At 31.5% G+C, this 11,914-nt stretch overlaps 1 protein-coding gene across 1 annotated transcript; it reads left to right on the top strand.

Moving 5' to 3' along the window:
- Positions 1-5,516: 5,516 nt before the first annotated feature.
- Positions 5,517-11,191, top strand: LOC106685540 (uncharacterized; the record flags this gene model as incomplete). Its single annotated transcript, XM_067045185.1, is given in 6 exon segments — positions 5,517-5,687; positions 5,760-5,993; positions 6,073-6,227; positions 6,296-6,429; positions 8,244-8,470; positions 11,001-11,191. Coding segments are annotated over 5 exon segments (903 nt in total), but the record flags the coding sequence as incomplete, so codon positions are not given.
- Between the last annotated feature and the right edge of the window lie 723 nt (positions 11,192-11,914).

The raw sequence follows: 11,914 nt of genomic DNA, 5'->3' as shown, positions 1-11,914 counted from the left end.
CACTGGAAAAGAAATATAAATGTCTATATTACCCTTTATAACTCTTACCTACGAATTATCATAAAAATAAAAAATTAGACATTTTAGGACTTGATTTTTTGGATATTTTTTTTTAGCCAGCGTTCACGTAAATATCCACAACTCTTCAGGATGCAACGTTCCTATAAATAAATACGAATCCGAACCAATATCTTTGATATTTCATTGTTTCAATAGGGAGAAAAAGTAATTTAAATTAAAGAAAAGATAATAAAAAAAGTTTTATATTTTCGGTTCTTTTTTTGTTAACTTAGGTCCGTTTTTGTTCCATTTAGTGTTGTACATAGGGACATAAAATCATTCCTGAGTTTCGTGTGGATTGGTGGAATCGTGTTATTAAATTTTTGGGGATTTTCGAAAAATCGTGATTTACCGTCCTTTTTTTCCGAACCCTCTAAAACAGAAAGAAACGGAAAATTAGTGAATGCTTTATTGTGAAAAGGAAGGAAATAAATCGTGTTGTTACTACCTTTGGTATTTTAAGGTTACCTGTAATGTTTATTGTATTTATGAAATATCCATTCTGAATGGTACTATTTCTAAATCCGGAGGTGAGGTGCCTCCTCGTGTTGTATCGCATAGAAGATAGAAAATAAAAAACATTAATTAATAAAGACAATAGATAATGGTAAAATAATAAGATAACAGTCAGAAGTCGAAAAGAAGTGTGGGGGAGGGGAAGGGGGTGCATCAGATGATGGAGTTATAAGGTGATGTAGATAGAGTTTTTGGAACCTTTCCTGCCCTGCCACCTCGCAGGAAGGGGGGATGGGGTGATAGACTGGAATACTGTATTGAAGGAAGCAGGAAGACTGGCAAAGAATTCAATGTGTTTCCGATTTTCCGTCCTTTTTTTTTCCGAACCCTCTAAAACAGAAATAAAAAGTGAATTAGTGCGGCCGCACCAGGGCCCTGTATCATGATAAAGTACAAACTAATACTATTAGTCTTGTCGATTTAACTTTTATTTAACACAACTAAACAGACTTGTACAATAGTTACTTGTACTTTTTAACTCCTGTAATATCACTAATAATCCTCTCTAATATGAAAATAAATAAGTATTAGTGTAATTAACATGTTGCTTCAATACTTGTATTTTGCACTAATACTATTAGCTTTCATTATGAAACAGGGCTCTGGCAGGCTATTCTACTTGTCTCAGGACACCACCGAGAATAAGTTCGATGGTATCATTATTTAAACAAAAAAAAATATTCTAAATGAATTTTATAAACAAAATATTTATATCGTTTCGTGTAATAATAAACTAGAATGACTTACATAATATAGGTAAAATATAATGATAAAGCATTTAATGAATCGTGATGCTAGGATATTCTCCACGTGCCTCGTACGGGGAGCTGTTTGAATAGCTGCTTAGTCATATTTGCAGTTCCCGAGGGTAGGAGAATGCGACAATTCCTAATGCGCTGAATTTATGCTCTGTAGCGTTTTGTTGTAATATTTCACTCTAACCTGATATGGACTATTGATAATATTTTTATGTATTCTGGGACAAGTCAATTTATATCAGTACAATTAAAAAATCTACTCCTTGAGGAATGGGGTGGATATGAGATGATTAAAGAGGTAGGATTTAAAAGAGGACCGATTATTTGAGCGATTGATGAAATAAATTTCAAGAGAAACAACGATCCGATAAGGAATGGTCAGTGGAATGCTGTGATATACCGAGCCGGTGTCCAGAGAACGTTTAGAAAATTTTACTTGAAGAAGTACGAAGATGTATGGCGGACGCTGGGCTTAGATAATCTGGTACAAGGAGATATATGGAAAGGTAGAAAGGGTCGAGCTAATATAAACTTCATGAAACAGACGCTTCCTCCAAGAACCTAAAGATAAAACGTAAGAAACAATCGATCTACCGCATCCATACTATCGAGGCCTTCGGCTAGATGTTACCTGTACAGTGTTTTAAATGACTTATGTGTACTGCGAACGATTCTGAGAGATAACATAAGTATGTATAAATAATTAAATAAGATTTATGTTATACTTTAGAATAACAGTAAAATCAAGAATCATTTAATCCTTACTTCGTAACATTGATTTGGCCTGAAGTGTCATTCGTCTGTGATCTGTCCAAGTCCTAAAGATGCAACATAGGGTCAGTCCTAGAAAACGGTGTTTGGCAGAGAAGAAAAAAAATAAATGAACTCTATGGTGACATAAGCATATCCTCTTTTGTCATGATTCAAAGGTGCAAGTGGATGGATCACTTGATTGGGGTGGAACTAGGGAAGGATGGCAAGAAGAGCTTACGAATCTGTCCTGATTGGAGTAAGGGTAGATGGAGAGATGACGCTCAGGTAGATTTCGAGAAACTGATAATAAGTGTGGCATATGGATTGGACCAAAACAGGTGGAATTTGGAAGCATCTATCCGGCCAATAGAAGAACTCTTGCTCAGACTACGATCAGCCCAAGTGATAGATGGTAGAAGCAGGTATGTATTAATTAAGGTTAGTAAATTAATTAAATACATGCTCTTGCTAACTATTTAAATACATGGTCACATGTCCTTAAAACTAAGAAACATTTAGACCTTACTTCCAAATACAAGGAATGGGAACACCTACATTAGAAAGGAAATGATCCATAATGGTGTGGCTACAGCTCACTATGTAGCATACCTTACACATTTGGAAGCGAGGACTAATACATGATCCAATAGATCCGAAATGAACTGATCCTTTACCTTGCAAATTGCCCTCTGTGTCAGCTGAGCTAGCGTTGTACAAAAATTATCCAAATATACTTTAAGCTTTTTTTTTAATGAGAAATCAAATGTAATCTAGAGCCGCAAATATTTTGACCATTGGGAGGAAAAGAAACTTATTATCAAGAGAAGTGAATAAAGTGTCATCGGTGAGTTACGAAATCGTATTTGATTCACCTCTTTTCGGATTTTAGGTTCGACAAGGCGTATGTGGTACATCTTATGGCTTGCAAAAAGATCGACTTATTCCATCATATTCACAGAACACGAATAATTTTGCCTCTGCAGAAAATATTTTATGTTTAGAGACGAACGCCAGCAAATGTTACGCCATATCATATATCGTTGTAATGGGTATTTGTTGCAAGATCAGATGTTTCAGTACTATCAGCTGGAGGAACTGATGGCAGTCGGTTACTAAGGAAATTGAAGTTTTCAAAAGGTCAGAGGGTGAGGAGTTAATTTCTCAAGGAGCCTATGGTACAATAAATTTATATTCATTAGACTTTAAAGGCAATATCAACTTTATCATGACATATTCAAGGGTTTTGGATGCCTTAATCAATTAAGAAGGGATTGATTGCTAAGTGAAAAATAGGCGAGGTGCAGTGGTCAGGGAAATATTAACCGTTGACGTAATTAGGAGAGTAGGTTGAGGGATTCTGTGAAGAAAAAACATAGAGTAAGTGTAAATTTATTTTTAATGAGTGCCGAAGTTTCGGCCTAATTTGCAGAACATCGTCAAGCCTAAACAAATCAAGATATAAATAATACAATATTATAAATAATATAGTATTATTTCTGAATTATAAATAATGACGTATTTCCTACTATTTATGCATCTGTACATTTTTATTCTTCGCTGCTTTTATACATACATGGTTGTATCTTGTTTCGCCTACCCCTGCGGACTCTATGGGAAAGACCAGACTTAAAAAATGGCGATGGACAAATCTGGGATGAATCAACCAGATATTGCTCTTAACGTGGATTTGACAAAAAGAATAGGCATAGGAACCCTCCAATATACACTGAAGAAGCTACATGCTCAGCAAAATTAGAGAAATGGGCTACTAGAAGAAATTAGCAGGATTCCAGTATCCCAATAGAACAATATGTCGTTTGAGTTCGTTGGAGTTGCAGGCCTACCTTCTACCCCATAACCCCCTGATGAAGACCTGAAACTCAGGTTGAAACGTCGCCATAAAATAAATAAATATGGTTTTGTTTATTTATGTTGTTCTTTGCTGACCGCACCCCCCGACAAACTTCTCCAATAATATGTCGTTTGATTTTGGATGTTCACCGGACACTTCCAGCAGAGACACATCCACCGTATCGGTGCAACAGGTAACCCATGTCATCAATGATCATTGAACGTTAAGGCCCGAGAACACATCGATAATAAGTACAACCTTAGTGGGAGGAGAGCAAGATCATATTGGGCTGAAAGGTTGAGAAGACAAATTAAAAATAAGTTTATCATTGAATAAACTTATCGGAAACAGGTCATTATATTTTTATTCTAAAGGCCAACTTTTCAACCCAGACATGAGGGTCGACTTCAGGATTCTGTTGTGTGTGCGTTGTGATGTAGCAGAAATAAAAGAGACGAAAAAATGAACTGTGAATAAGAAGAGTCCTGAAGAAATAATGACCAAGTTTTGATTATTTATTGCACGAGTTGATAATAAACCATCAAGAAAAATAATATTACACTTACTGTGCTTTCTTCCTTGTTTGAGCCTTACCCCCTCCCAATCAATCATCTAGTCTTTGTTAATGTATTTTTTTACCGTCCTAAAATGCAGTATTTTTGAGTTGACTGTTTTATACTAATATTGTATGAACTTTTGAACTCGACATCCTGAGTGTAGGCATTACTAATATCCATTTACACCTTATAAAATCGCATTTATAACAACTGAAAAATTAATTACAAATATCACTTAATGAAAATGTTCAAATACCTAATCCTTATTTTTCATTCACACTATTTGGAGCTTATATTTAGGTTTCTCGCTAATAATATAGCTTAATCTGTTCAATTTTAGTAGTACACCCACGAAATAAATACATACAAATTTATAAGAATTATGGTTACGTAAAGGAAATAATACATCTTAGTAGTTGTCAAGAACCTGCAATCCTGTCTCACGACACATTTCACGAAATGTTGCGCAATTAATGGCAATCAAAACTAAGCAATTGAAAACAACTCAACAGTAGCGGAAAACTCCGAAATTGATGTTTGCTAAAGAGAAGACAAAGGATTAATTGGAGGTGGAAAAAGTGTTGCCCAGAGGAGACCTAACCTGGACTGTATTTTGAATTTTCGCGGCACACTGTGAGGAACAGCTGAACTATCACAATCCATTTGGATGTTGGACAGGTACTGCTGGAACACATAGTATGTTGTATTTTCATTCTATTCAGTGCATGATTAAATAGTTAACAATTGCTTAGTTGGTAGCTTTAATATTTAATTATTTAATTTTTCATTTAATAATAGCCTAGTGGAAAATTATATAGTTGATTTTGTCGTAATGGAATGTATACATGTATCGCATTTTTCATCAAGTTCCATATAGTTTGTTGTTCGAAATTATTGTTTCAATATTTATTGTTTTAGTGTATACAGTAAAAGATGATTTATTTTGTTTATTACAGTGATATTACTTTTTTATCTGCTTTAAAACAAACATTTAACGTAAGTAATGAATCAGATAATAGTTTGGACGGCCATATTGTTTATAAAACACATGAGTATTTTATATTTATTGTAATTTTTGATTAGAGTAATGTTGATTTTAGATTTGAAGTCTTTTTTAACATTTTCTGGAGGATAGTATGAAACCCATTGCTTAGGGTATTATAAACTTCAATAAAATCATAACCTTAACATGTATGCATTTTATAAGTTATTTCCACTAGATATATTTCATAAACAATGTGGTCATGATGTTTCTGCTTTCAGGGTTCCTTTGAAATCTAGGAGTGGACTTATTTTCACAAATGCAATTGAAACTGCGTGTTGGTGTAGGAGACACTCTTACTATTGATGTCAAACCCACTGATACATTCCAAGATTTATCTGACAGACTTTACAATTATGGTGGTGTTAAAGTAGATTTAGGTCAACTTAAATCAAATGACAAACCATTTGATATGACCACAAATGTCATAAATTACTTTTTACCCAAGACCAAAGGTACGTATTGGTATTAATATTATTCATGAGTGTTTCATGCTTGATTATAGCTGTTCTAATTATGTTCAAATTGTTGAAGAAAATACTGATGAAAATGGAAAGCCTAAGCGACTCTGCAGGTTATGCAGTGAGTCGATCAAGAATAATCCTGTGTATCTGTTTGAAGAGGAACCGAATCCAGAAGAAGATAAAATTACATTAGTTGAAAAAGTTAACTCCTCATTGCCTATCCATGTAAGTTAAACTGATTTTTTTTCTCATAATGTGAAGTAATACATCTTATTAATAATGGAAGTTTTTAGGTTTCGGTTCAAGACCATTTACCTAAGCAGATTTGTGAGTCTTGCCATTCTCGTGTAAATAGAAGCTTTGACTTCATGAAGAAAGTTGTTGACGCTCAAAGGACTCTGGAACAAGTCTACAATATCAAACCCAAGTCAGTTAACTTTAGTTGTTATTTATCTTAGTGTATTAATGCTGATTGTGCAATGAGTTTTAAAGTATATTTAGTCACTATTCTTATTTGGTTAACCAACATTTTGCAATTGTTTGGGGAAAAATCTACATAGTTACTTACTGTACTACCAGAAAAAAAAAAAAACAAGTTATAAGTTATGATGTGAGAATTTGTTTAATTCTTTGTTATAATAATGAAGTTAAATTAGGGTTCCAGTGTGATTACCTTTTTTCTTGTTTATAGAATTACGCTCATTATTAATAAAAGAAATTCTACTGATCATGAATCATATGACTATAAAAATTGTGTTTGTAGTGTTACCTAAGATTGTAGGTGTTCTCTAACTTTTTTTACTATGGCACCCCTCTTGGCTTTACAAAATTTCATTGGCTAAAAAATGTTTGTGGCACCCTTGAAGAGATAAAAAAATAAAATAATAATGTCACTAAAATTATCTTTAGAGTGGTTGAAGATGTAGGAAATGTAGAAAAGGAGCCATGCAAAGTGAATAAATGCACTTTATATGTGCTATTTTAATTTTAATTCTTTTTCTTTTTAATATTTTGAGATATTGGTGGCCCTTGCGGTATCCTAGGCATATACTTGAGACACCCAAGGGTAAGGGACACCCACTTTGGGAACTGTTGTTACATGAACTGTTACTGTTGGATGTTATTTTATTCATTTTCTATTTATTTTTAATGTCGTTATGTTGTTGAACTTTGTCTTATTCCAGAAGTATCTGTTACATCCATCAATTATTAATAATTACGTTATTCATTGACAACAATCTGCTACAAACTTGGGCAATGAGTAATATTGCTAATCGAACACATTCATACAAAAAATAAAATAAAATATAATAAAAATAAAAGCGACTACATAAAATTTCCATATAATATAAACAGAACAATAAATAAATAAAATGAACATAATCCAACAATGTAAAATAAATTATATACATCATCCATCAAATCTGAAAAAAGTTTTTTACTCTCTCTTTCCTTTCAGTGTTGGTTATATTTCTAATTACACATAGTCATACACAAGAAAACATTGTTATATCGATCGTATCTGAAACAAGGCACTAAAATATCCAGTTTTTATATCACATCATGTTCTGTTATAAAATACATTCTAATTAGATGTTAAAAAGTTTTTGGTTAGTTTTTAACTAAAATTTACCCATTTATTTTACAATTTCAAAGTCACAAGTCACTAGTCAAATTTACAATGGTAATGTTTTAGTTATTGAACGAAAATGGCTTGTTGAGAAATCTCCTATTGTTAATTCTTTAATGGTTGCTTGGTGTATTACTTCAATTATTAGTAATGAATTAGAAAACAATTGTTTAGTTGGTGTGATTGTTGATTTAAGTACCTATGTTGTGCTTGCTAAGGGGATATTAAAATAATTGAAAATAGTTTATTTATGGTAATATAAAGAGTATAAAAGATCGGTATGTACCCTATAGAAATAGTGAGGAAGTTATACTGAAACATCTATCTGGCAGACTTTTTTGCAGAAAATAAAAATAACAGTTGTGCCTGCTAAACTCAATTTTACTTCAGTTTTAATACTTTTTTTGGAGCCTTTACATTTATGGAGCACCCGTATAACATCAAAATGATTTCTGTTTTGTTTTGGTAGTATGAAATTCACTGTTCTTCTATAATGATGGGAATAACTGTACTTATTTTTAGTAGAGCTATACATAGGTTAAAATATCAATTAAGTTAAAATCCTAAAGGGACATTTCATTAATGTTATATCTTTTTTTTTTTTTTTTCAGAGATAAACCTTCCGCAAACTATACTCTTGATGACTGTTGTCCTTTGTGTACATTAGGTCATTTCAAGCATGTTGATAATCATTTACGAACAGTTAATTACAGTGTTTCACAAAAAGGCGAAAAAGTACTGAGGAAAGAGGTCGTTATTTCAGTTCCCAAAAGTACGACTGCCAGAAAAGACTTGAGTGTACCTAGGACATTTATAAAAGAAGAACCTATAGATTCAGGTGAGTCCTCTGATTAATATTATTTTAGCAAATAGATTTTATATGTAATTAATTTATTCCAGGCTCATTTTGTGTTTAGCGTCTTGGATTATATTTTGCATTGTGTATTTTGAACAACTAGGAAATATCACAAAAAATTTAAACTCATCAAGATTTTATGATCTTAGAGCTATTCAGAACAATAAAATTAAATAGGTTTAAAAAACACAAATGATTTGTCATTGAATCAAAAAAGAAAATACACACCTAGATTATATAAAATTCAAAACAGAATGGTTTACATTAAAAAAATTGATTCAATAAGACTTCTCTATTTTGTGGTCCTGTAGTAGATCAGATCTGTAGAAGCCGTTACTTGTATTTCTATGTAGCAATTGTTCAGAAAGAGTTGATGTGTCAACTTGTATGATTGATGATTTCGACTAACACTGCATTATTTTTTTATACAAAAAATACCTTTTTTTTTACGTGTGTCTTTGTTTTATAAATGGAATTTCTGTTGCTAATGGCTGGTTTGGCTTTGTTCTCTAAGGATCAATTTTCATTAAATGCCTTTTTTATATTATATTTTAGTTTTGTTGACCCAATCTTCATTATCATATTTAGTATTTTGTTGCAAACAATATCACAGCACATTTAGTATCATTTGTATATATTTTATAATATAACATGTGAAATGGATTAAACTGTATTGACTATCACTAGCAGGTGCTTTTATTTTTGTATCTGCTTTTTCATTTCTTTTAACCTAAGCTATAGAAGTTTTAATGTGAGGATCCATTATTATTTTTATGAAATTATTTCTAATTTGTACCCTAAGTGAGACTTTTAAAGACTTTTGAAAATATCACCGTTTTACTGTTGTTATAGATGTTGTCTATAATTTGTTTATTATCTGTTTGTCATAAATTTAAGCCTGTAGATTTTAATACAATAAAAAATAAAGGGAGATTAATTTTATTTTGTTATTGAGTATACTAAATTTTCTGTGAGGTAGTAGGATATTATATTAGTATTAAAAAATGTAAACAGATCTGCTTGTGTCATTACCATTCTTCAAAAGTGTGATAAACTCACTAACTCACAATGATGATTTTACTTTTATGTGTTTGTAGAGGGGATACTCTAGAGTCACATCATGTGTAAAAAACCTTCATTGACATTTTACGAAGAAATTAGATCTCTGAAACATTGAGCTATTGAATCTTTCGACTATTTCAATTCAACTTATTAGGATCTAAAGGGTTTTGTCTTGTAATGATTTTCATTTTGAGTTATGTTAATATTCGAGTTAAGTAGTTCTATATTTCATTAAGTACATCTGGAAATAGGGCTGGGCTGACTTTAAAAAATATTGAGTTTTTAAACTTACGATGTGCATTGATCTATATAACTATTGTTATATCAGTACAGTACAATTTTATACTTACCCCCCAACATTAAAAATAAGAAGTACCCTTCACTGTAGTATTTGGCAGTTCTGCTATTTAAATGTCCTACACATGCCACAGGAAATCTACTCACCTACTTTATTTTAAAAGGACTAAAGAAGTTCTTCGCCCTCCATCTCGATAAAGTTGCAATCCCACATTTCTGAAAATCCTCTGTCTTTGGAAGAAACCATATCTCAATTAATTCCTGCGATTCAAAATGTGAGGTATTTTCAATATTTGCAGCTTAGTGATTGAACATTTCATCAACTCTCTTGGATTAATATACTTTTAGTAGCCATCATTGTTGATTGCTACTGTGGATAGAGCAATGTGATTGGAATTAACCTGTTTCTACTGAAATGTTGCGTATTTAGGCAAGAATTGCATTTTTTTGCTGAGAACGGCATACTTCGGTGGGTTTTGGTCTCTCATGACCAAAATATTAGCCTGCTAACCTTTACCAATGCATCTCAGAATGCATATACCACTGTTTTCTATATTTCATGATAGACTGGTATCGTTGAGACTCCTCATGTTGTTTGATATAATAATATTAAATTAGTAATCTTTATTTCAAAAATTTTATTAGTGCTTAATCCCTGTCATAATTCTAGCAGTTTCTCTCTTAAATCACTTGGATTTATAGTTTTACCTATCTCAGTTTTCTCAATAATTTTTAAATCAAATATATATAATTCTATTCTTTAATTTAATGGCTTCAAAATCTGTAATAATGATGTATCAATCCATTTCATGTTGTTGTTGAGCCTGATAAAACAATTTTATTAGAATCTGTGTTGGGAATTTTTCCATACCTTGCCTGGCACAATATATAGAGCTACCAGGTGAGTCATTCTCCTGATAAAGTATGGGGCATGATAGTAATCCAATTTTTTCATATCATCTTATAAATCACCTATAGATAAGATAACATTGTTAAAAAATTTTAACTACCTTAAAACTTACCACTAAGCCATTTTTTTCTAGTATATAAAATTAAAATAACTATCTTATTTAAAAACAATAATCATTTAAAATAATTATTAAAATGAGGTAAATCTTCAGCATTGTTCAAAATATTTTTGTATAATTTTCAGATTACTATGGGGATGACATTGTTACTGGCTTTTGGGATCCTTCTAGTCAAGATGGCAGTGTAGATATGTACGGTATGAAAAGGTACAGAAAAAGAATGAAGATTGATGATGATGCCGATTGGACTATAGATGAAGAATATGTACCTGTCAGTAGAAGAGGCCGACCTAGGGGCACAAAAAACAAACCTAAGGTAATTTCTACATTTACGATCTCAAATTGACAAATGTTGGTACATTTTAAGTTTCAATTTGAGTAATCATTTCCTTATTGTATTACTTGCTGCAAAGAATTAATCATAATGTACTTGTTATGTGTTAAATTAATGTATTTGTTTTAAGTTATATTAATCCATACATACCTTAACTCACTTATCCTCATTATGACAAGAAAATCTTTTTTGAATGTAAAAAATAAAAATTTAGTTAATGTTTTGTAAGATTGAAGAACAGAGTAAAATTCAAAACTTTGTTATAATAATAATTCACCTTACTTTTCAACTAATAAGAATATTGTTATTGTTGTTTATGTCACATAAAAACAATCAATACAAAAAAAAAACATACAAATATTATTTAATTAAAAAGAATTAGTTAGGAGCAACATATATAACCAAGGTATAGAGGGAAAATAAACAGAAAAAATTATGATTTGGTTACGGGTTGCTAAGTAAAAGGTTATGTATGTGTATTACTTATTATTTTGGTTTTAATCTACCTACAGTTGTGTCAACATTTTTTTATATATCAGCGCTACTCTATCTTCCCGGGACCATGGAGATGTAGTAAATATCAGGTTAATGATTACAAATTAAAAACCGGCTGTCCTTTAACTTTACTCCTGTGATCCGGCTATTCACATTTTTTTGTCAATTTATTTTTTACTTAAATTTATTATAATTGATTATTTTTCTGGT

This window comes from Halyomorpha halys, unplaced genomic scaffold, assembly GCF_000696795.3.
Source record: "Halyomorpha halys isolate HHAL.00 unplaced genomic scaffold, Hhal_1.1 Scaffold710.1, whole genome shotgun sequence".
Classification (NCBI taxonomy): domain Eukaryota; kingdom Metazoa; phylum Arthropoda; class Insecta; order Hemiptera; family Pentatomidae; genus Halyomorpha; species Halyomorpha halys.
The sequence above is the reverse complement of the archived record's forward strand: the minus strand, read 5'-3'. Positions and strand labels throughout refer to the sequence as shown.